Source organism: Tachyglossus aculeatus, unplaced genomic scaffold, assembly GCF_015852505.1.
Source record: "Tachyglossus aculeatus isolate mTacAcu1 unplaced genomic scaffold, mTacAcu1.pri scaffold_316_arrow_ctg1, whole genome shotgun sequence".
NCBI classification, from domain to species: Eukaryota; Metazoa; Chordata; class Mammalia; order Monotremata; family Tachyglossidae; genus Tachyglossus; species Tachyglossus aculeatus.
In genome coordinates this window covers 1-25,888 of record NW_024045030.1, presented here as the reverse complement: position 1 = coordinate 25,888, position 25,888 = coordinate 1, and the positions used below count along the sequence as shown (strand labels likewise).

General features: G+C 48.7%; 1 protein-coding gene across 1 annotated transcript; it reads left to right on the top strand.

Moving 5' to 3' along the window:
* Nucleotides 1-29: 29 nt before the first annotated feature.
* On the top strand, nucleotides 30-23,924 carry LOC119923860 (mutS protein homolog 5-like; the record flags this gene model as incomplete). The annotated part of the gene is made up of 6 exons (XM_038743063.1): nucleotides 30-99; nucleotides 9,099-9,158; nucleotides 11,877-11,946; nucleotides 13,235-14,260; nucleotides 21,869-22,006; nucleotides 23,870-23,924. Coding segments are annotated over exons 1-6 (1,419 nt in total), but the record flags the coding sequence as incomplete, so codon positions are not given.
* Nucleotides 23,925-25,888: the final 1,964 nt, after the last annotated feature.

Genomic DNA, 25,888 nt, shown 5'->3' with positions numbered 1-25,888 from the left:
CTATAAATTTAAAAGGAAATTATGTCAACATGCACAAGACAGGCCTATCAAGGTTTAAGGGAAAGCAACACCATCATGAGAGCAGAGAAGAGGGGACAGGTGTGTTGAGGTGGTGAGGCAAGGCTGCAAGAAACATGTCTGCTTAATCTGTTCTACTAGACTCCCCCAAGCGGTTAGTACAATGCTCCTCCTGAAGGAAGCTCTCAAATGCTGTTGATTGATTGCACTAGCAAAGTGTCCCTTAGAACTTCCACAGCCATGGAGAGAAGTGGGAGAACAAAGAGGCAGTTTGAGTGATCAGGAAGCCTGCTAGGATGGAGTAATAACCTCTTTAGCCCACTAACCACCCCTGCCCCCCAATGCAGGAATGAATGAGGTCAGGATAGAGTAAAAATACCCTCTCAGTCCAGCCCTACAGACAGGATTTTGAGGTAATTAAGTAACCTCAAAAAACTCCCAGCTACTAAGCAGATCAAAGCCTCGTTACAAAAAAAAAAAACCTCCTTATTCTCCCAAACCCAGCCACTACCACGATTCAAAGACAACCAGCCTTGAAAAAGGTAGGGCCCTGAAGGCTTATATAGGGCAGGAAGAGTGTGGGGGTGGGGCGTGTGTGCCTTAGTCACTAATTCCCCTGATTGGAAGCAGCTGGGGTAGAAATCAGTTGTCCTTGAGAGATGGCCCAGCTGCATCATTGGATAGGGTATGGCTGCCAAAAAGATAGAGTAGGATAGGTAGGCCTTTCCAGACTGAGCCCCCCCTTTTCCTCTGCTCCTCCTCTTCTCCCCATTGCCCCTACTCCCTCCCTCTGAGCTACCCACTTCCCTGCCCCACAGTTCTTGTGTATATCTGTACATAATTATTATTCTATTTCTTTTATTAATGATGTGTATATATCTATAATTCTATTTATCTATTCTGATGCTAGTGACGCCTGTCTACTTGTTCTGTTGCCAAATTGTACTTTCCAAGCGCTTAGTACAGTGCTCTGCACATAGTAAGTGCTCAATAAATACAGTTCAATGAATGATTAGGATAGGATGAAAGGGTCTGTCCAGAGAAACACTAATTCCAAACACCTCTCCAGCCAGTCTCATCTCTGGCCCCACCCCCCACCCCCCTTTCCTGTCCCGTCTCAGTTCCCTCCTCACAACCCCCATGTCCAGGCCGCTGACACCGGACCGGAGGAATGGCCAGAAAAGCCTGTCCCTTCAAATCAAACAGCCCACCGCTCTCCCCACCTTCGGAGCCCTCTTAAAATCACATCTACGCAGCACGGATTAGTGGAGAGAGCACAGGCTTGGGAGTCCGAGGACGTGGGTTCTAATCCCGGCTCCTCTACTTGGCTGCTGTGTGACCTTGGGGAAGCCACTTAACTTCTCTGTGCATCAGTTACCTCATCAATAAAGTGGGGATTGAGGTTAAGATTGTGAGAACCATGTGGGACAACCCTAGTACCTTGTATCTACCCCAGCGCTTAGAACAGTGACTGACACATAGTAAGCACTTAACAAATGCCAGAATTATTATCATTATTATTATATCTTCCAAAAGGTCTTCCACAACTAAGTTCTCATTTCCCCTAATTGTTCTCCCTTCTACGTGGCCTGTTCACTTGGATGGTATCCCTCTAAGCACTTGCCAGTCCCAGGTGGCCATCTCCTCTCTCTCTCTCATTTATTTCAGTGTCTGTCTTCCCTTGTAGACCACAAGCTCCTTAAGGATCGGGATTATGTCCATCAACTCTATTGCAGTGTACTTTCCCAAGCACTCAGTACAGTGCTCTGCACAGAGTAAACACTCAATAGATACGATCGACCGATAACCTATCGACGGTGGCTCGGTCTAGGGTGTGGCAGGGGGTTAGCAAAGGAAACCCCAGGCCTACGGCCTAGACCCAGCCTTCCTGCTCCCGCCTGCCTCCCCTCCTTTCTGGTCTCGAATCAGGGGAGTGTCATCATCACACTCCCGTGACAATGAAATGTTTTTCCATGAAAAATCAATGTCTTTCCATGAAAAATACAGACCCGGGTCTGGGAGTCAGAAGGTCATGGGTTCTTATCCCAGCTCTGCCACTTGTCTTCTGTGTGACCTTGGGTAAGTCACTTCACTTCTCCGGGCTTCAGTTCCCTCATCCGTAAAATGGGGATGAAGACTGTGGGCCCCAAGTGGGACAGGGACTGTGTCCAATGTGATCAGCTAGTTTCCGCCCGAGCAATTAGTACAGGGCCTGGCGCATAATAAGGACAAAAAATTCCTACGAGTCACAGTGTCTGACCAGGTGCGCCGGAATCCCGGATAGGTGGGCCGAACACAGTTTGACACGGTTCTCGTCTGCCCGTCGACGGTCTCGGAGACTATATGTGGCAAGGCCTAGTGGATAGAGCCCAGGCCTACGAGGCAGAAGGACCTGTGTTCTAATCCTAGTTCCGCTACTTGTCAGCTATGTGTCCTCGGGCAAGTCGCTTCACTTCTCTGGGCCTCGGTGACCTCGTTTGTAAAATGGGGGTTAAAACTGTGAGCCCCACGGGGGACAGGGACTCTGTCCGACCCGATTTTCTCGTATCAACCCCAGAATTTAGAACAGTGCCTCGCACATAGTAAGTGCTTAACAAATACCACTCAAAAAACACAGTCAAGAAAAAGTCTTTCACCAGTTCTCCCTCCATCCCTTAACTTGTGTGGATCACTTGAGGTTCTCTTCTGAGACCCTTTCTGTCTGACTTTACACTCACTCCCTCAGGGAGCTCATTCACTTCCATGGTTTGAACTATTGCTGTTCCAGGTGAGATTTTTGGAAAATACCCTGGGCGATAGAGAGACCGGAGGCAGAGGGACCAGCGAGGAGACCGATACAATAGTCAAGATGGGACGGGACAATATTCACCGGACTCTGTGGGCCGTCAGGAGATGACATTTGCAAAATGTTTTGAGCTTCTCGTCAGAGAGCCACAAAATACAGCCAAACCTCGAATACCCATATTAATGGTGAGAAGCAGAGTAGCCTAGAGGATAGAGCCCGGGCCTGAGAGTCAGAAGGACCTGGGTTCTAATCCCAGCTAGCTCTGTCACCTGTCTGCTGTGGGTCCTTGGGCAAGTCACTTCCTTCTCTGGGCTTAGGTTCCATCTTTTGGAAAACGGGGATTAAGGCCATTAGCCCCACGTGGGACATGGACTGCATCCAACTGGATTAGCTTCTATCTACCCCAGCACTTAGTACAGTGCCTGGCACAGAAGTGCTTAACAAACACCATAACAAAAAAAAAAAAAAAGACAAGGCTATCCAGAATTTTGTAAGCTCGTTGTCGAGAGCGAATGTGTCCGTTTGGTGTTGTTTTGTACTGTCCCAAGTGCTTGGTGCAGTGCTCTACACACAGTAGGCACTCAATAGATTCGATTGAATAAATGACTGAATAAATGATCATGAATCAATAATCCCATTAGGTTCCATTCCTTCTCCCTCTGCCTCCTAAAATCTTTCTAACCAATGGAAACATGGACTAATTTGATTTTCCCCACCTCTACCTACCCCAGGGCACTTTATCCTTCTAGAGATCCTGCATCATTAGGCCATAAGCTCCTAAAAGACCAGGAGGTGTCAGGTCTTCTAGGTTTTTTATGCTCCCAGCCATCTAGTAGAGTGCTCTTGCAAAAAGCAGGCATTTAATAAATGCTGCTGAGGATGATGATGGATAAGCCTCACTTTTCTTCATCTTCCACTCCCTTCTGCATCGCCCTAACTTGCTCCCTTTGCTCTTCCCTGCCCGCCCCCTCCCCCACAGCAGTTATGTATATATCTGCAATTTTATCTATTTATATTGATGCCCATCTCCCCTCTATGCCACACCAGACTTTGAGCTCACTGTGGGCAGGGACCGTCACTGTTGACCGTTGAATTGTTCCTACCCAAGCACTTAGTACAAGTGTTCTGCACACAGTAAGTGCTTAAGAAATACGACTGAATGAATGAATTGCTCAATCAAAGGCATTTAATAAGTGCTTACTGTGCGTGCAGAGCACTGGACTAAAAACCTGGGAAAGTACAGTAAAGCAGAGTTGGCAGACATGTTCCCTGTCCACAAGGAGTGTACAGTCTACAGGTAAAAGAACAACAAACTCTGCAATATTTACTAGTGAGTACTTGGCACTATTCTCAGTATTTCAAGCAGGAGAAGCAGCATGGCCTAGTGGGTATGGCAGGGGCCTGGGAGGCAGAAGGGCTTGAGTTCTAATCCTGTCTCTACAACTTGTCTGCTGTGTGACCTTGAGCAAGTCACTTCACTTCTCTGGGCCTTAGTGACCTTGTCTGTAAAATGGGGATTAAGACTGTGAGCCCCATGTAGGACAGGGACTCTGTCCAATCTGACTTGCATCTACCCCAGTGCTTAGTACAGTGTCTGGCACATAGTAGGTGCTTAATGAATTCCATTTAAAAAAAAAAGGAAGAAAATGGTTTGAATGCAGGCAGCCAGGAGGAAACTGATGAGCTCCCAGGTGACAGGGATAAAAATGGAGGTAAAACAATCCTCTTTCCACAGTTCTTATCTTACAGCTTAATTACTACAGTATACCATTCGATTCGCAGTGTCGTGAACACCACAAGTATTGAGAACATGTATGCGCAGATAAGGTCATCAATCTCATATTCTGACTAAAAGGAAACAAATCAAGTTTATTATTATTTTTTTTAATGGGACAGAAACAGAACTTTGGCTCAAGACAAACACTTAAAACACATGAAAAATGAATACAAAATTCCCTCCCTGGTATCTCCAGGGAGCTGTAATTAAGGGAATATATCTATACTGAGTTGGATATACCCCTACCCAAATTTGCCGTATGGTCCAATCAGAGGCCTGGAGGGAACTTTGAGAGGTTGTCTAGAATATTCCCCTGCCTCCTGGCAAGGTTACTTTTAAACCATCCCAGATAAACAACACTGAAACCTTCTTTAAAAGATCTCCGAAGGCTCCTCCACTGGGTTCTTTGCTGATGCTTCAATAATTATTGTGGCTTTTGTTAAGCCCTTACTATGTGCCAGGTGTTGTACTAAATGCTGGGGTAGATACAAGCTAATCTGGTCGGACAAGGTCCCTGTACCCACACGGGACACACAATCTTAATCCCCATTTTCCAGTTGAGGTCACAGAGGTCCAGGGAAGTGAAGTGACTTGCCCAAGGTCAGGGAAGTAGCGTGGGAATCAGAAATCATGGGTTCTAATCCTGGCTCCACCACTTGTCAGCTATGTGACTTTGGGCAAGTCACTTAACTTCTCTGGGCAAGTCACTTAACTTCTCTGGGCCTCAGTTACCTCATCTGGAAAATGGGGATTAAGACTGTGAGCACCATGTGGGACAACCCGATTACCTTGTATCTACCCCAGTGCTTAGAACAGTGCTTGGCACACAGTAAGTGCTTAACAAAAAACAAAAAACAAAAGGTCACACCGTGGACAAGCAGCCGAGCCGGGATCGGAACCCAGGTACTTTGATTCCTAAGCCCGTATACTTTCTGTTAGGTCATGCGCTTCACTGTATCTCTACCCAGCCCAGAATCTTCCTAATGGCTTCAATTTTGAACCGTGTTTGACAACAAGCAGCCGAGCTGGGATCGGAACCCAGGTACTTTGATTCCTAAGCCCGTATACTTTCTGCTAGGTCATGCGCTTCACTGTATCTCTACCCAGCCCAGAATCTTCCTAATGGCTTCAATTTTGAACCGTGTTTGACACATAAGAAGTGCTGAACAAATACCACAATTATTAATTTTTTCACTTTCAATCAAATACTGACTATGAAATGCTCCGGATCATTGTTGCGTTTTTTTGGTTAATTTTTCTTTTTTTTTTTTAATAGTATCTGTTAAGCACTTATCATGTGTTCTAAGCATTGAGAGTTATCAGGTTGGACACAATCCTCGTCCCACGTGGGGCTCAAAGTCTAAGTAGGAGGGAGTAGGGTTCAATTCCCATTTTACAGCTGAGGAAACTGAGGCCCAAAGAAGTGAAGTGACTTGCACAAGGTCACATAGCAGGCAACGGACAGAGCAACTGACAGACGAAACCGGAGGAGACGGTTATCAGTTGTCTAGAACAACGGCTTACCATCGCTCATATGATATCCATTCATTCCATCATATTTATTGAGCGCTTACTGTGTGCAGAGCACTGTACTAAGTGCTTGGGAAGTACAATTCAGCAACAGATAGAGACAATCCCTACCCAACAACGGGCTCACAGTCTAGAAGATATCGAGAAGATATGCTATTCCTTCACACCCTTGGGTTCCGTGATTAAGGCCTCTCACGTTCTCCAAGCAGGGAAACCCGTTTTTAATCTTGCTTCTAATCTTTCTTTCATTTAACCTTACAGTGCTATTTTAAACATTTCTATCATTCTCTTTTGGTTCCTCCAAATAGTCCATATCGCGCTTCAGCTTTGGGGTTCCTCAGAGAACTACATTCCCAGATAGAGGCATGATCGATGCCGATTATAAAGGGGGAAGGAAGATTAGCAGGAGAAGCAACGTGGCTAGTCGATAGAGTGCGGGCCTGGGAGTCTGAAGGACCTGGGTTCTAAATCGGGCTCCGCTGCTTGTCTGCTGGATGACCTTAGGCAACTCACTTCAAATCTCTGGGTCTCAGGGACCTCATCCATAAACTGGGGATTAAAACTGTGAGCTGTGGAAGCACAGTGGTCAGGGTCATGCTTTGGTCCACCCTTCTCTCTGACCTTTCCCTCTGCCACAAGCAGGGTGTGGCTGATGGGTCGATTGACTCCAGGCTTGGTTAATTGATTCAAGCCAGTCAAGCCCAGTAGTTTGATTAACTCATACTACCTGGTGACTTGATTTACTCAAAGCCAAGCCCAATCATTTGATTGACTCAAATAACTTGGCCATTTGATTGACTCAAGTAACTTGGCTATTTGATTGACTCAAATATCTTGGTTTCATGATTTACTGAAATTGAGGAGCCAAGCTTGATCTGAGTCAGGCACATTACATTACTAGATAAGGGGACTGAGGCAGGTTGGCCTAGTGGATAGACTAGCATGAGCCTCGGCATCAGAAGGGCCTGGGTTCATTCATTCATTCATTCAATCGTATTTATTGAGCGCTTACTGTGTGCAGAGCACTGTCCTAAGTACTTGGGAAGAACAAGTTGGCAACATATAGAGACGGTCCCTACCCAACAGTGGGCTCACAGTCTAGAAGGGGGAGACAGAGAACAAAACAAAACATATTAACAAAATAAAATAAGTAGAATAAATATGTACAAGTAAAATAAATAAATAGAGTAATAAATATGTACAAACATATATACAGGTGCTGTGGGGAGGGGAAGGAGGTAAGGCAGTGGGATGGAGAGGGGGAGGAGGGGGAGAGGAAGGAGGGGGCTCAGTCTGGGAAGGCCTCCTGGAGGAGGTGAGCTCTCAGTAGGGCCTTGAAGGGAGGAAGAGAGCTAGCTTGGCGGATGTGCAGAGGGAGGGCATTCCAGTCCAGGGGGATGGCGTGGGCCGGGGATCGACGGCGGGACCGGTGAGAACGAGGCACGGTGAGGAGATTAGCGGCAGAGGAGCGGAGGGTGCGGGCTGGGCTGTAGAAGGAGAGAAGGGAGGTGAGGTAGGAGGGGGAGAGGTGATGGACAGTCTTGAAGCCGAGGGTGAGGAGTTTCTGCCCGATGCGTAGGTTGATTGGTAGCCACTGGAGATTTTTGAAGAGGGGAGTAACATGCCCAGAGCGTTTCTGGACAAAGACAATCTGGGCAGCGGCGTGAAGTATGGATTGAAGTGGGGAGAGACAGGAGGATGGGAGATCAGAGAGGAGGCTGATACAGTAATCCAGACGGGATAGGATGAGAGCTTGAACGAGCAGGGTAGCGGTTTGGATGGAGAGGAAAGGGCGGATCTTGGCAACGTTGCAGAGGTGAGACCGGCAGGTTTCGGTGATGGCTTGGATGTGAGGGGTGAACGAGAGTGCGGAGTCGAGGATGACACCAAGGTTGCGGGCTTGTGAGACGCGAAGGATGGTAGTGCCGTCAACAGCGATGGGGGTTCCAATCCCAACTTTGCCACTTGTCTGCTGTGTGAGCTTGGGCGAGTCACTTCACTTCTCTGGGCTTCAGTTCCCTCATATGGAAAATGGGGGTGAAGACTGAGTGCCCCATGTGGGACGAGGAACTGTGTCCAACCTGACAACAGTGCATCTACCCCAGCATAAGCTCTTAACAAATACTATTATTATTATTATTTATTATTATTACTACATTGCCTGGCACATAAGTGCTTTAACAGATACCATTTAAAAAAGGGAAGTGACTTGCCCAATTTCCCCTAAGAGTTGGTATTAGAATCCAGCTCTTTCCGACTCCCAGGCCCAGGCTCTAACTGCTAGGCCATGCTGATTCCTCCAACTCTCTCCAAGCACTCCTTGAATGGAAGTGAGAGGATCAGCTGCACCCAGTTCATTCCCACCGCTCCCCCCCACCTCCTCCACACTCAGGAAAATGCCCTCTCCCCTCACCGCCACCAGGGAGCCAGGGACTGCCAGTGTAGCTTGAGGGCACGTCCATTACTGCAGGCAGAGGAGGAGAGATACAATTTTGGTCACCCTAAGACTCCCACGGGCTTTCGATCTGGAGCAAGGAGCAAGGGAAGTGGCCACAGTCCTGGAATACTCTTTTTTTCTGGTATTTGTTAATCACTTAGTATGTGTTAAACATTATTCTAAGCACTGGGTTGGCACAGGTCAATTAGGTCGGACACAATCCCTGTCCCTCATGGGTCTCACGGTCTAAGTAAGAGGGAGACCAGTTATCGAATCCCCGTTTTGCTATTTAAGAAACTGAGGTCCAGAGAAGTCAAGCCATTACCCAAGGTCACACAGCAAGCGAGTGGCGGAACCGGAATGAGAACCCAGGCCCTCTGACTCCACGGCCCATGTTCTTTCCACTGGTTTTTTTGGGATCGCTGGAAATTTCACTGTGCTTGAAGAGCAGTCTGCCAATATTTGGGGAATCCGTGTGAGTCGACCTCAGTGTGGCAAGCCGAGGAAGGGTCTAACCACCTGGTCTTCCGTGATCTGGCCTGAACTTCCAGGTAGGACCCAACCCGGCCCAAATGTCCTCACTCTGGCCATATTCCTCATCATCTGGGAAGGTTCGTGGGATCGGGTTTTGATGACGCTTGTCTCATTGTCTCCCCCTTTAGTTTCAGGCCCTTAATGTATGAGCCCTTCTCTGGAGATTGTCTCCCCTTTCAATTCAAGTGCTCAAGGTAGGACCCTGTCAAAGGGGAATCGTCTCCCCTTCTGTCTGAGGCGCTCAGAAGCAAGTTCAGAAGTGAAACCGAGCCACCACAATATGCAGCAGAACAGTGTATCCCACGCTTGGCCTAATTGAAAGGGGGATAGATGCCTACAGACACTCACACACTCACAATTATGGCAAAAAAATAGCTACCAATCTGACTGGCTTCCCCAAGGTTTTTGAAGATAGTCCCATGTCAGAGGAGTTTCAAGGAAGCCAGAGGTAGGATGTGAGGGATAGGTCGGCGGTGAGATAGATGCGATCGAGGTACAGTGAGAAGGTGAGCACCAGAGGAGCCAAGCGTGTGGACTGGGTTACAGTAGGAGAAAAGTGAGGTGAGGTAGGAGGGAGCAAGGTGGTTAAGTGGTTTAAAGCGATTAGTGAGGAGTTTTTGCTATAGTCACAGGGAAGCTTGACCTATCTGTCGAATTAAGGGCCCTGGGGCTTCTCAGTCCCAATCAAATCAGCTTCCTGCACAGAGCCCAAGCCCCCGTTCTTGCTATGAGTGGCAACCACCTCAACACTCTTCTTCCCCACTATTATTCACAAACACACACACACACACACACACACACACACACACACACACACACACTCTTCCACTCAGTAATGGGGTAAATCTGGGAGTTGAATGTGCCCACAGTGTAAGAGGCCAAGGAGAAGTACTGAACAGCAGCTTTGGAGAAGATTCCTCTGGCCCCTGGAACCAGAGCCAGCCTTTGTTCTGAGAGCAGCAGCCTGCCCCCTGGTGGCACCCAATCGTTATTCTGGGAGGCCGTGCCTCTCTATTAACCCTGGTGACACCAGGCTTGTTCAGAGAGGCTGTGCCTGGTGACAGTATAGTATGGAATAGTACAGCGGGAGGCTTGTTCTGGGAGGCTGCTTCTCTCTACCACCCCATGGTTGTTCTCTATCTACACTCCCTCCCTTGGTGAATTCATGTCTTCAACTATCCTCTCTATGCTGATGACACCCAAATCTACATCTCTGCGCCTGCTCTCTCTCCCTCCCTTCAGGCTCGGGTCTCCTCCTGCCTTCAGGCCATCTCCATCTGGATGTCTGCCCGCCATCTAAAACTCAATATGTCCAAGACTGAACTCCTTATCTTCCCTCCCAAACCCTGCCCTCTCCCTGACTTTCCCATCATTGTAGACGGCACTACCAACCTTCCCGTCTCACAAGCCCGCAACCTTGGCGTCATCCTCGGCTCCACTCTCTCGTTCACTCCTCACATCCTATCCGTCACCAAAACCTGCCAGTCTCACCTTGTTTGTACCCACCCCACATAGTAAGCACTTAACAAATGCCATCATTATTATTATTATTATTACCTCCGTAAACAGTGGCACACTTTATCCCATGCTTAGTCTAATTAAAACAGGGGTAGATGTGGACACACTCACACACCCACACACAATTATGACCAAAGAGAGCTACCAATTCTACTGGCTTCCCCAAATTTCCTGAAGATAGTCTCACATCAGAGGAGTTTCAAGGAGTCCGGCCGCCCGCAGCACACCATCCTGGTAAAGTCTTAGGTGGTTTGGCCTTGGCCCCAATAAGGTGTCTCGGCGCAGGTCTTAGACATTTGTTTTCTTTGTTCTGCGGCCCCAGAGGGGCCAGTTCTTTCTCCCTTTTATCAGTTGTGGGTTTTTTTTTGGAGGGGGGGGTCAGGAAGGGGGAGTTGTGGCAGACGTTCCTTTTGCTGCTCCGATTCCCTGCTGTCTGCAGCTCAGGTGGTTTATTACCAGGAGAAGCCAAGGAGGACCACGACCCTGACTTCCCCATGCTTACTTACCCCTTGGGCTCAAACCCATCTTGCAGCCTTTATAGTAAGCGCTTGACAAATGCCATCATCGCTATTATTATCATTATTATCTTGTATCTACCTAAACACTTAGTATAGTAGTATCAAGTAAGCACTTCACAAATATCAAAATTATTATTATTAGATAGAGCATGGGCCTGGGAGTCAGCAGGACCCGGGTTCTTATCCCAGCTCCAGTACTTGTCTGCCGCTTGACTTCAGGTAAGTCACCTACCTTCTCCGTGCCACAGTCACCTCAAGTAAAATGGGTATTAAGACAGTGAGCCTCATGTGGGACAGGGACTGTGTCCATCCCAATTTGCTTTTATCTATCCCAATGCTTTTAGTACAGTGCCTGCCACACTGTACTGAGAAGTAGCGTGGCTTAGTGGAAAGAACACGGGCTTGGGAGTCAGAGGTCGTGGGTTCTAATCCCAGCTCCGCCCCTTGTCAGCTGTCTGACTTTGGGCAAGTGACGTAAATTCTCTGTGCCTCAATTAGCTCATCTGTAAAATGGGGACGAAGACTGTGAGCGCTTAACAAGTACCAGCATTATTGTTATCCTAGTATGCGCTTAACAAACACCACAAAGATGATGATGATGATGATGATGATGATGATGATGATTACCCACAATGCTTTCCCACTTTGGTGCCCACAGTAGCTCTGGGCTTTCAAAACAGGTACGTTTGAATCCCGGCCCTTCCGGATCCCGTGTTTGGTCTTACCCTGCTTGACCGGTCACCCCAGTTACTTCCCCAGGGAACGGTTTCTGCCGCTTTCACGATATTCCGAAAGCACCTTGCCCCTGCTGCCCGCTGTTAAACAATAGGTGAAACAGCAAAATGTAAATGTAGATTCTTTCCTTCCAGAAAGAAGGAATTCCTTCTTCAACTAGTTGCTCCCACATGTGCACAAACATGGAACTCAGTCCTATACACAAGATGATGATTGTGGAACTTTAAGTTCTTACCTTGGGCTAAACACTGAACTAAGCAATGGGAATTAGACCTAGCTGAGCACCCTAACTGAGGCCCAGAGAAGCAAAGTGACTTGCCCAATTCATTTTATTCATGATGAGTATCTATCTACAATTCTATTTATTTATATTGATGCTATTGATGCCCATCTACTTGTTTTGTTTTGTTGTCTCCACCCTTCTAGACTGTGAACCCATTGTTGGGTAGGGATTGGGATTGTCTCTGTTGACAAATTGTACTTTCCAAGTGTTTAGTACAGTGCTTTGCACACAGTAAGCCCTCAATAAATACGATTGAATAAATGAACGGTCACAGAACTGACATGCGGTGGAGGTAGGATTAGAACCCAGGTCCTTCTGACTCCCAGGCCCGGGCTCTGTCCACTAGGGCCATGCTGCTTCTACCCCTCCCCCCGCTCCTCAGAATGCCAGGTGCTGGCTACACAGATGGCCACACGCCACTCTATGTGACTTGTCACCCTCTGGTGGTATGGCCACCCCTGTTGGGATCAACCATTAATCGATGGTACTTATTGGGCGCTTACTCTGAGCAGAGCCCTCTAGTAAGTGTTTGGGAAAGGACAATAGAACAATAGAGCACAGGCCTGGGAGTCAGAAGCACCTGTAAATATATATATATATATATATGTGTGTGTGTGTGTCTGTACGTATTTATTACTCTATTTTATTTGTACATATTTATTCTATTTAGTTTATGTTGTTAATATGTTTTGTTTTGTTCTGTCTCCCCCTTCTAGACTGTGAGTCCACTGTTGGGTAGGGACCGTCTCTATATGTTGCCAACTTGTACTTCCCAAGCACTTAGTACAGTGCTCTGCACACAATAAGCGCTCAATAAATACGATTGAATGAATGAATGAATGAATGGGCTCTAATTCTGGCTCTGGCACTTACCTGCTGTGTGATTTCCCTTCTCTGGGCCTCAGTTCCCTCATCTGTAAAATGGGGATTCAACACATGGACTTGTATCCAACCTGATCTACACTAGCGTGAAGGACAGTGCCTGATACAGTGCTTATAAATACCAGTTAAAAACTCGTATCATCAAAAAGAGAGAAACTGCTGCCACCTCTAGACTTCTTTTCTCCTCAGAGTCTCCCTCACTTCACCCAAATGACAGAAATGGAGCGGGCAGGATCTCTGACAACAAGACTTCCCTAGGCATGGCATCCAAAAGCCCTCGGGGGCAGGTGGCTGGGATGATCCCCACCGACCCCCAGATCTCACCATCCACGCAGGGGCATTTTGGGCAAGAGGAAGAGGAGGAGAGAGCAGAGACACACCTGAGCGTGGTGTGGCACGTGGGACACCTGGGCATCGCCTACTACGACACGGGTGACCCCATCATCTACTTTATGCCAGATGGCCCAGACCATGAAAATCTCCGACTCCTCCAGCAAGTCGTGGATGAGATCGGGCCTTGGTCCATCCTGACCAGCATGAAGCGGGATGAGAACATGACTCGGTTCCTGGAAGGATTGGCCTCCCCAGGTTCTGGCAACAACGAAGTGATGGGAAGACCTGAAGTAGTCCTGTTTCCCAGCGTGGATTTCCGCCTGGAGATCAGCAAGCAGCGCCTGCTCTCTGGCTCCTTCTCCTTCATCATGGAGCCCATGAGCCCCACAGAGAAGATTCTCTTCCTCGCATCCATCGTGCCGTTCGACTGTCCCGGGACAGTCCGTGCTCTTGGGGGATTGCTAAAGTTCCTGGACCAGAAGAGAATAGGGGTGGAGCTGGAAGAAAGCAGTGGGGTCATCCCCATCCTCGGCTTCAAGAAGTTTGTCTTGACAAATCTAGTGAGCGTGGATCAGGACACCTACTGTGTGCTGCAGATACTCAGGAGTGAGGCCCATTCATTGGTATACAAGCTGGCCACAGGCCTGAAGGAGGGACTCAGTGTGTTTGGACTCCTGAACGGGTGCCGCTGCAAGTGGGGAGAAAAACAACTCAGGCTGTGGCCGATGCGCCCGACCCGGGACCTGAGTGAGCTGAACGCCCAGCTGGATGGCATCCAGTTCTTTCTGCAGCCCCGGAAACTGGAGATGGCCCTGGCGCTCCATGGCCTATTGGGGAACATCAAGAACGTGCCCCTGATCCTCAGACAGATAACACTGTCTCACACCAAGGCCAGCGACTGGCAGGTCCTGTACAAGCCCCGCCCGCACCCTCTGCTCCTCTGCTGCTAATCTCCTCACCGTGCCTCGTTCTCGCCCGTCCCGCCATCGACCCCCGGCCCATGTCCTCCCCCTGGCCTGGAATGCCCTCCCTCCGCACATCCGCCAAGCTAGCTCTCTTCCTCCCTTCAAAGCCCTACTGAGCGCTCACCTCCTCCAGGAGGCCTTCCCAGACTGAACCCCCTCCTTCCTCTTCCCCCTACTCCCCCTCCCCGTCCCCCCCGCCTTACCTCCTTCCCCTCCCCACAGCACCTGTATATATGTATATATGTTTGTACATATTTATTACTCTATTTATTTATTTGTTTTACTTGTACATATTTATTCTATTTATTTTGTTTGGTTTATAAGTTTTGTTTTGTTGTCTGTCTCCCCCTTCTAGATTGTGAGCCCGCTGTTGGGTAGGGACCGTCTCTATATGCTGCTAACTTGTACTTCCCAAGTGCTTAGTACAGTGCTCTGCACAAAGTAAGCGCTCAATAAATACGATTGAATGAATCACAGAACTAACTGCTGGGATGGATACAAGCAAACCCAGTTGGACACAGTCACCGTCCCATGTGGGGCTCCCAGTCTTAATCCCCATTTTACAGATGAGGTGAGGCACAGAAATGTGAAGTGACTTGCCCAGGGTCACACGGCAGACAAGCGGTAGAGCTGGGATAAAAACCCATGACCTTCCGACTCCTAGGCCCGTTGCTCTATCTGCTATGTCATGCTGCTTCCCCAGCATGCTGGACCTCTAATCCCAGTCACTGGCATGCTCTGTGTGACTTTGGACAACTCTTCTCATTGCCTTAGTTTCTTTCTCTGTAAAATGGTGATTAAATACCTTTTCTTCTTCCCTATTAATTAATGAATGTGGCTTTAATTATGGTGCTTGTTAAGCACTTACTATGTGCCAAACACTGTTCTAAGCATTGTGGTAGATATGAAGTCATAATAATAAGAAGAAGAATAGTATTTGTTAAGCGCGTACCATGTGCCAAGCACTTTTCTAAGCACTGGGGTTGGGGGGGATACGAGGTAATCAGGTTGTCCCATATGGGGCTCACAGTCTTCATCCCCATTTTACAGATGAGGTAACAGGCCCAGATAAGTTAAGTGACTTGCCCAAAGTCACACAGCTGACAAGTGGCGAAGCCAGGATGAGAACCCATGACCTCTGACTCCCAAGCCCGCGCTCTTTCCATTCATTCGTTCATTCAACCGTATTTACTGAGCGCTTATTGTGTGCAGAGCACTGTACTAAGTGCTTGGGAAGTACAAGTTGGCAACATATAGAGACGGTCGCAACCCAACAACGGGCTCACAGTCTAGAAAGGGGAAATGTATCAAACGCTGTTCTAAGCCCTGGGGGAGATACAAGTTAATCAGTCCAGCTACAGTCTCAGTCCCACACGGGGCTCACAGTCCAGTAGGAGGGAGAACAAGTATTGAATCCCCATTTTGCAGCATGGACTAGGGAATAGAGCATGGGCCTGGGACTCAGAAGGTCTGGATTCTAATCCTAGCTCCGCCACTTTCATTCATTCATTCAATCATATTTATTCAGCGCTTACTGTGTGCAGAGCCCTGTGCTAAGCACTTGGGAAGTACAAGTCGGCAACATATAGAGACGGTCCCTACCCAACAACGGGCTCACGGTCTAGAAGGGGGAGAAAGGCAACAGAACAAAACATGTAGACAGGTGTCAAAACCGTCAGAATAAATAGAATTACAGCTACATGCAGATCACGAATTAGAGTAGCAAATATGTACAAGTAAAATAAATAGAGTAATAAATATGTACAAATATATAGAAATGCTGTGGGGAGGGGAAGGCGGTAGGGCAGAGGGAGGGGAGGAGAAGAGGAAAAAGGGGGCTCAGTCTGGGAAGGCCTCCCAGAAGAGGTGAGCTCTCAGTAGGGCTTTGAAGGGAGGAAGAGAGCTAGTTTGGTGGATGTGTGGAGGGTGGGCATTCCAGGCCAGGGGAAGGACGTGGGCCAAGGGTCGATGATGGCGAGACAGGCGAGAACGAGGCACAGTGAGGAGGTTAGTGGCAGAAGAGTGGACGGTGCGGGCTGGGCTGTAGAAGGAGGGTAGGAGGGGGTGAGGTGATGGAGAGCCTTGAAGCCGAGAATGGGGAGTTTTTGCTTGATGTCACCCAGCCACTTGTCTGCTGGATGACCCCGGGCAAGTCACTTGACTTCTCTTGGCCTCAGTTCCCTCATCCGTAAAACAGGGATTAAGATCGTGAGACCTGAGAAGCAGCGTGGCTCAGTGGAAAGAGCCCGGGCCTTGGAGTCAGAGGTCATGGGTTCAAATCCTGGCTCCACCAATTGTCAGCTGTGTGACTTTGGGCAAGTCACTTAACTTCTCTGCGCCTCAGTTCCCTCATCTGTAAAATGGGGATTAAGACTGTGAGCCCCCCGTGGGACTACCTGATCACCTTGTAACCTTCCCAGTGCTTAGAACAGTGCTTTGCACATAGTAAGCGCTTAATAAATGCCATCATTATTATTATTTATCGTGAGCCCCACGAGAGGGACACGGACTGCGTCCAACCCTATTTGCCTGAAGCAGATGCAGGGACATCTGCTCCAGCGCTTAGGTACAGGGCCTGGCACATAGTAGGCACTTCACAAATGCCACAATTATTGTGGTTATCATTATTATTATTATTATTATTATTATTATTATTATTTCGCAGTTGAGGAAACAACGTCAAACAGCAAGCTAATGGTGAAACTGGGATTAGAACCCAGGCCCGTGCTCTATCCACCGGGTCACACTGGGAAGCAGCATGGCCTAGGGACTAGAGCCCAGGCCTGGGAATCAGAAGGCCCTGGGTTCCACTTGCCTGCTGGGTGACCTTGGGCAAGTCACTTCACTTATCTGGGCCTCAGTGACCTCATCTGTAAAATGGGAATTGGGACTGTGAGTCACATGTGGGACAGGGACTGTGTCCAACCCCCAGTTAGCTTGCACCTACCCCAGTGCTTAGTACAGTGCCTGGCACATGGTAAGCACCAAACAAATACTGCAGTCATCATTAGTATTATCACCAAGGCTTGGCACCCTCCAGATGATGCTGCCTGCCCTGCTGCCCTCCCCCAAGGGGACCTCATCTATTTCCACTGACCCCGTCTCCCAGGAAAATCGAGAGGTTAGAAGTGCTCCGCCCCTGCCCAGTTAGCACACAGTGAGCACTAAATAAATGCCATCATTACTATTATTATCTCCTTCTCACCTTCGAAGGTTGGATATGGTCTCCATCCCACATGCGGCTCACAGTCTTGATCCCCATAACAATAATAATAATAATGATAGCATTTATTAAGCGCTTACTATGTGCAATGCACTGATCTAAGCGCTGGGGAGGTGACACGGTCATCAGATTGTCCCACGGGGGGCTCACAGTCTTCATCCCCATTGTACAGATGAGGGAACTGAGGCACAGAGAAGTTAAGTGACTTGCCCAAAGTCACACAGCTGGCAATTGGGGGAGCCAGGATTCAAACCCATGACCTCTGACTCCAAAGCCCGGGTTCTTTCCACTGAGCCACGCTGCTTCTCAACAATAATGATGATGGTGCTACTGGCTAAGCACTTACAATGGGCCAGGCACCGCACTGAGCACTGGGTGGATACAGGCAAATCAAGTTGGACATGGTCCCTGTCCCACTTGGGGCTCCCGATCTTAATCCCCATTTTACAGATGAGGGAACCGAGGCCCAGAGTAGTGAAGTGACTTGCCCAAGGTAAAACAGCCAACAAGTGGCCGAGCTGGGATTAGAACACAGGTTCTTCTGACTCCCAGGCCTGTGAGCTATCCACTTGCCTGCTGTGTGACCTTGGGCAAGTCACTACATTTCTCTGCCTCGGTTTCCTCACCTATCAAATGGGGATGACATGAGATGAGGAGGAGGCAGGAGAGGGCAGGGGACAGGGTGAGGATGAAGGGCGGGGGTGCCCATGATGGAGTGAGGGGCTGCATGGGTCACAGCAACATTGAGGTTTTTGAGAGGAGGGCATCGGACGGCTGGGAGACAGGTCAGCTTGGCAGGCAGCAATCGGAAAGTGGGTAACTGTATTTGGGCAGCGACTTGGGGAAGATAGGTTGGCCAAGAAGGAGGAGAGAGAACAACCCGCCTCTCTATGGGCAAAAAATGCCCCAAGGTCACATGAGATGAGATCTCTATAGTCCCACTCGTGCGTACTGCTCTATTTAGCTGGGCTCCTGAGCACCAGTAAAATCTCTCCATCAGTAGCAGCATGGCCTAGTAGGAAGAGAAGCAGCGTAGTCTAGTGGATAGAGCACAGGCCTGGGAGTCGGAAGGACCTGGCACAGGGGTAGATTCAAACTACCAGGTTGGTCACGGTACATGTCCCACATGGGGTTCACAGTGTCATCATCATCATCATCAATCGTATTTATTGAGCGCTTACTATGTGCAGAGCACTGTACTAAGCGCTTGGGAAGTACAAGATGGCAACATCTAGAGACAGTCCCTACCCAACAGTGGGCTCACAGTCTAAAAGGGGGAGACAGAGAACAAGACCAAACATACTAACAAAATAAAATAAATAGAATAGATATGCACAAATAAAACAAATAAATAAATAAATAGAGTAATAAATATGTACAAACATATATACATATATACAGGTGCTGTGGGGGAGGGAAGGAGGTAAGAAGGAGGATGAGGAAGAGGGGGAGAGGAAGGAGGGGGTTCAGTGTGGGAAGCCCTCCTGGAGGCGGTGAGCTCTCAGTAGGGCTCTGAAGGGAAAGATTCATTCATTCATTCAATCGTATTTATTGAGCGCTTACTGTGTGCAGAGCACTGGACTAAGCGCTTGGGAAGTCCAAGTTGGCAACATCTAGAGACGGTCCCTACCCAGCGGCGGGCTCACAGGCTAGAAGGGGGAGACGGACGACAAAACAAAACATATGGACAGGTGGCAAGTCATCAGAAGAAATAGAATTAAAGCTAAATGAAGACCACAATTATTATTATTAATAATAAATGCTTGGGAGAGGACGGCTCATTCATTCATTCAAATTTATTGAGCGCTTACTGTGTGCAGAGCACTGGACTAAGCGCTTGGGAAGTCCAAGTTGGCAACATGTAGAGACGGTCCCTACCCGACAGCGGGCTCACAGTCTAGAAGTGTCCAAATTACAGATGAGGTAACTGAGGCTCAGAGAAGGTAAGTGACTTTCCCAAGGTCCCGCAGCAGACCAGTGGCAGAGCTGGGACTAGAACCCAGGTCCTTCTGACTCCCAGGCCCGTGTTCCATCCACTAGGCCGGGCAGCTGCTTTGAACAGTGCTTGGCACACAGTAAGAGCTTAACATATACCATCAGTATTATTACTAGCTGAGCAGACAATATTAGTTACTATTAACGCCACCTCTGATTTTAGATTGTAAGCTCATACACTAGACTGTGAGCTCATTATGGGCAGAGAACGTCTCTGCTGAGTCTGTTGGATTGTACTTTCCCAAGTGGTTAGTACAGTACTCTGCACATAGATAGTGCTCAATACATTCCATTGACTGACTGATCGACAGTACGATTTAAACACCTCCCCCACGACCTCGGAGAGGAGGATTCTGCACAGAATAACCTTTTGCCAGGCGACCCCTGGCTTGGGTGTTAGGCTTGGGTCGGATCAAGCCACTGGCAACAGTTCTTGTCCTCGGGGGCCGGGTGGAGATTCACGGGGTAGAACCAGGACCTACTGGCAGGTGGCGCCCGAGGCTCGGGAAAGGCCAGCAAGGCTCAATCTCAGCCAATTCCTCCAGAAGCCAACAAGGATCGATCAACCGATCCATCCATCAATCGTATTCATTGAACGCTTCCAGTGTGCACAACACTGTGCTAAGCGCTTGGGAGAGTACAACAGATATGGTCAATACGTTCCCTTCCCATAACCACCTTACGGTTAGTCCGTCAGTCAATGGTATTTATTGAGAACTTACTGAGTGCTGAGCACTGTCCTAAGCGCTCGGGACAGTACACTATACCTGAATCGGTAGACATGTTCCCTGCCCACAATGAGCTTGCAGTCTAGAGAGGGAGTCAGTCAGTCAACTGTATTGATTGAGTGCTTCTCCCCCTTCTAGACTGTGAGCCCACTGTTGGGTAGGGACCGTCTCTATATGTTGCCAACTTGTACTTCCCAAGCGCTTAGTACAGTGCTCTGAACACAGTAAGTGCTCAATAAAGACGATTGATTGATTGATTACTGTGCAGAACATTGTACTAAACTCTAGGGAGAGGACGAGTTAGTAGACACATTCCCTGCCCACAGGGAGCTTACAGTCTAGAGGGGGAGACAGACACTAAAGTAAATTACAGATATACACATAATCAATCAATCCATCAATGGAATTCATTGAGCGCTTACCCTGTGCTGAGCACCACACTAAGCCCTCGGGAGCGGATCATACGACAGAATCAGCGGATACGTTCCCCGCCCAAGGCACCTCCAGTCTAGAGGGGGAGATGGAAATCAATGTAAATAAATAATTACTAATACTCAATTTTTAAAAGTGCAGTGGGGCTGAGGGTGGGGCGGCGCAAATAAAGTCCTCTAGACTGTAAACTGGATCTCAAATTTCCGAATCGCGGTTTTGCCCGAATCTCAACTTGCTACTCCAAATCGATGAGTCAAAGCTTGAGGAGCCAGAGACAGGGGGATGGCAAATGAGTCTCTCTCCTTCCTCCTCCCCGCTGGGGTTTTGGGAATCAAAAAGTCCAGCTTGTCAGGACGATGCTGGTTTAGAAATGCCCAGATGCGGAGAGTGTCATTCCAAATGGAGTCGCCAAGGGCCTGAGAGTCAAAAGGACCTGGGTTCTAATCCTGGCACTGCCACTTGTCTGCTGCCGTTTGACATTGGGCAAGTCACTTCACTTCTCTGGCCCTCACTTCCCTCATCTGGAAAATGGGGATGAAGACTGTGAGCCCCATGGGGGACGGGGACTGTGTCCAACCTGATTAGCTTGGATCTACCCCAGAGCTTAGTACAGTGCCTGGCATAGTAAGCGATCAGCTTTGGATCTACCTCAGTGCCTAGTACAGTGCCTGGGCTCAGAGCAAGTTGGTGTCATCCTCGACTCCGCTCTCTCGTTCACCCCTCACATCCAATCCGTCACCAAAAGCTGCCGGTCTCACCTCCGCAACATCGCCAAGATCCGCCCTTCCCTCTCCATCCAAACCGCTACCTTGCCGGTTCAATCTCTCATCTTATCCCGCCTGGATTACTGCATCAGCCTCCTCTCTGATCTCCCATCCTCCTGTCTCTCCCCACTTCAGTCTGTAATTCACGCTGCTGCCCGGATCATCTTTGTAGTAAGCGCTTAACAAGTACCATCATGATGACTGCATGTAGAGCTCTGTACTAAGCACCTGGGAGGGGACAATAGAACAGAATTGGTAGAGATGTTCCCGGGCACCAGATCGTATGGCTCCGGGGGTCCCTGTCCCCCAGGCCATCCCACCATTCCAAGTAACTGGGACTCTGAGCAGCCACTGCTGTGTGGGGAAAAGCTTCTGCCCTTGATGCGCTCTCTTCCCCGCTCCTTGCTCCAGATCAAAAGTCCGTGGGAGTCTCAGGGCGAACAGAATTGTGCCACCCCTGCTCTGCCTGCAGGAATGGACGCGCCCTCAAGTCACTGGCACTCCCCGGCTCCAGCGTGTCCCCGGCCCCTGCCTCTCCATCCTCCACTGGTAGGGAAGAGGGCGTTTTCCTTTGTGGGGAGGGGGTTGGGGGGAACAGAGCAGGTGGAGCTGATCCGCTCACTCTTGCTCAAGGAGGGCTTGGAGAGAGTTGGAGGAGGCAGCACAGCCTAGCAGATACAGCCTGGGCCTGGGACTTGGAAAGAGCTGGATTCTAATGCCAACGTTGCCACTTAGGGGACCTTGGGCAAGTCACTTCCATTTTTTGAATGGTATCTGTTAAAGCGCTTATCATGTACCAGGCACTATACTAAGTGCTGGGGTAGATGCACCATTGTCAGGTTGGACACAGACCACTGTCCCACATGGGGCTCACAGTCTTCATCCCCATTTTCCAGATGAGGGAACTAAGGCCCAGAGAAGTAAACTGACCCACCCAAGCTCACGGAGCGGACAAGTGGCAAAGTTAGGATTGGAATCCAGGTCCTTCTGACTCCCAGGCTCATGCTCTATTCACTAAGCCAAACTGCTTCACTTCCTTTGTCTAGAAAATGGGGATTAAGACTGTGAAACCCATGTGGGACAGGGACCGTGTCCAAACCGATTTGCTTGTATCCACCCCAACGCTTAGTACACTGCCTGGCACATAGGAAGCACTTAACAAATGCCATTATTATTATTATTAGATAATAATAATAATAATAATAATAATAATAATAATAATAATAATAGAGAACCCATACAGCCCCAGACAGATACATCCTCATGAGGTACTGGAGCGTGAGAACATGAGGGCCTGGAATCCCCTCCCTTTTGATAACTGAAAGACTATTACTCTCCCCACCTTCTCAGCCTTATTGATGGCACATCTCCATATCCAAGAGGCCTTCCCTCACTAAGCCCTCATGTCCTCCTCTCCCACTCCCTTCTGGGGCACCCCGACTTGTTCCCTTTATTCACCACCCCCACCCCCAGTCCCACAGCGCTTATGTACATAGCTCTAATTTTATTTATTTCTATGAATGTCCGTCTCCTTCTCCAGACTGTCAGCGCACTGTGGGAAGGGAAAGTGTCTGTTGTATTGTTATATTGTACTCTCCCAAGCACTTAGTACCGTGCCCTGCACATAGTAAGGACTCAATAGATAGGATTGATTGATCGATTATCACAGTGAAGAAATGTGTCCACTAATGCATCCGAGGCTTAAGCCCAAAGGCCTTTCTATCACAAAATTTTGCTATTTTGCTATTAGTGTTATTTGGCCTTAAGTCCCAAAGCCTTCCTAATGCAAAATCTTGAAATTCCGGTATTAGGGTTAGTTAGTTCTTAGGTCCCAAAGCCTTCTTAACACAATATCTTGTTATTAGTCAAAAGAGGACGGGCCTGGGAGTCAGAGGACCTGGGTTCTGACCCCGGCTCCTCCACTTGTCTTCTGTGGGACCTTGGGCGAGCCACCTCACTTCTCGAGGCCTCAGTTCCCTCATCACCAAAATGGGGATTCAAAACCCGTTCTCCCTCAATCAATCGATCGGTCATATTTATTGAGCGCCGACTGCATGCAGAGCACTGTACTAAGCGCTTGGGAGAATACAGTATAACAAACACATTCACCGCCCACAACGCCTACATAGAAGGTGAGCTCCATGTGGATCCCGATGATCTTGGTTCTACCCCAATGCTTAGTACAGGTAGGCGGTAGGTGACCTTGGGCAAGTCACTTCACTTCTCTGGGCCTCAGTTCCCTCATCCGTGAAATGGCGATGAAGACAGTGGGCCCCAGATGGGACAGGGACTGAGTCTAATGTGATTAGCTGGTTTCTACCCCAGCGATTAGTACAGTGCCTGGCACAGGGTAAGCACAAAAAATTCCTATGGGTAACAGTGCCTGACCAGGTGTGCTGAAATCCCGGACAGGTGGGCCGAACACATTCGACACAGTTCTCGGCTGCCCGTTGACGGTCTATACGTGGTGAGGCCTAGTAGATAGAGCCCGGGCTTGGGAGTCAGAAGGAAATTTGTTCTCTTCAGAACCGGCTCGGTGCTGCCACTTGTCAGCTGTGTGTCCTTGGGCAAGTCACTTCACTTCTCAGAGACCTCATCTGTAAAATGGGGATTAAGATTGTGAGCCCCGTGTGGGAAAGGGACTGTGTCAAACCTGATTATCTTCTATCGACCCCAGAGCGCAGAACACTGCCTCGCACAAAGTAAACACTTAACAAATACCATTTTTTAAAAAAGCCAATGAAAAAGTCTCTCAGCAGTTCCTCTTCTCCCTCCATCCCTTAACTTGTTTGGGTCCCTTGAGGTTCTCTTTTGAAACCCTTTCTATCTTACTGTACACTCACTCCCTCAGGGAGCTCATTCAATTCCATGGCTTTAATCATTGCTGTTCTGGGTGAGAGTTTTGGAAAATACCCTGGGCGGTAGAGAGACCAGAGGCAGAGAGGCCAGTGAGGAGAAAGATAGGGTAGTCAAGCCAGGAAGGGACAATATTCACGGGACTCGGTGGGCTGTCAGGAGATGGATTTTGTAAAATGCCTCGGGCTTCTTGGTAGAGAGCCACAGAACGCAGCCAAACCTTGAATGCCCATATTGTTGGCCAGAAGCAGCATGGCTCAGTGGATAGAACCCGGGTCTGAGAGTCAGAAGGACCTGGATTCTAATCCCTGCTCTGCCACTTGCCTGCTGGGGAACTTTGGGCAAATCCCTTCACTTCTCTAGGTTTTAATTCCATCTCCTGGAAAATGGGGCTTAAGGCTGTGTGGGGACGTGGCCTGTCTCCAACCTGATTAGCTTGTATCTACCCCAGCGCTTAGTACAGTGCCTGGCACATGAGCACTTAACAAATGCCATAAAAAAAAGACAAGGGTATCTACAATTTTGTAAGCTCACTGCTGATAGGAAATGTATCCATTTGTTGTTGTTTTGTAGTATCCCAAGTGTTTAGGTGAGAGTTTTGGAAAATACCCTGTCATCAGTTACGCTGATGACACCCAGATCTACGCTGATGACACCCAGATCTACATCTCTGCCCCTGCTCTCTCCCCCTCCCTCCAGGCTCGCATCTCCTCCTGCCTTCAGGACATCTCCATCTGGATGTCCGTCCGCCACCTAAAGCTCAACATGTCGAAGACTGAGCTCCTTGTCTTCCCTCCCAAACCTTGTCCTCTCCCTGACTTTCCCATCTCTGTTGACGGCACTACCATCCTTCCCGTCTCACAAGCCCGCAACCTTGGTGTCATCCTCGACTCCGCTCTCTCATTCACCCCTCACATCCAAGCCGTCACCAAAACCTGCCGGTCTCGGCTCCGCAACATTGCCAAGATCCGCCCTTTCCTCTCCATCCAAACCGCTACCCTGCTAATTCAAGCTCTCATCCTATCCCGTCTGGACTACTGCACCAGCCTTCTCTCTGATCTCCCATCCTCGTGTCTCTCTCCACTTCAATCCATACTTCATGCTGCTTCCCGGATTATCTTTGTCCAGAAACGCTCTGGACATATTACTCCCCTCCTCAAAAACCTCCAATGGCTACCGATCAATCTGCGCATCAGGCAGAAACTCCTCACCCTGGGCTTCAAGGCTCTCCATCACCTCGCCCCCTCCTACCTCACCTCCCTTCTCTCCTTCTACTGCCCAGCCCGCACCCTCCGCTCCTCCACCACTAATCAATCAATCAATCAATCAATCGTATTTATTGAGCGCTTACTATGTGCAGAGCACTGTACTAAGCGCTTGGGAAGTACAAATTGGCATCACATAGAGACAGTCCCTACCCAACAGTGGGCTCACAGTCTAAAAGGGGGAGACAGAGAACAGAACCAAACATACCAACAAAATAAAATAAGTAGGATAGAAATGTACAAGTAAAATAAATAAATAAGTAAATAAATAGAGTAATAAATATGTACAACCATAAATATGTATCATCCC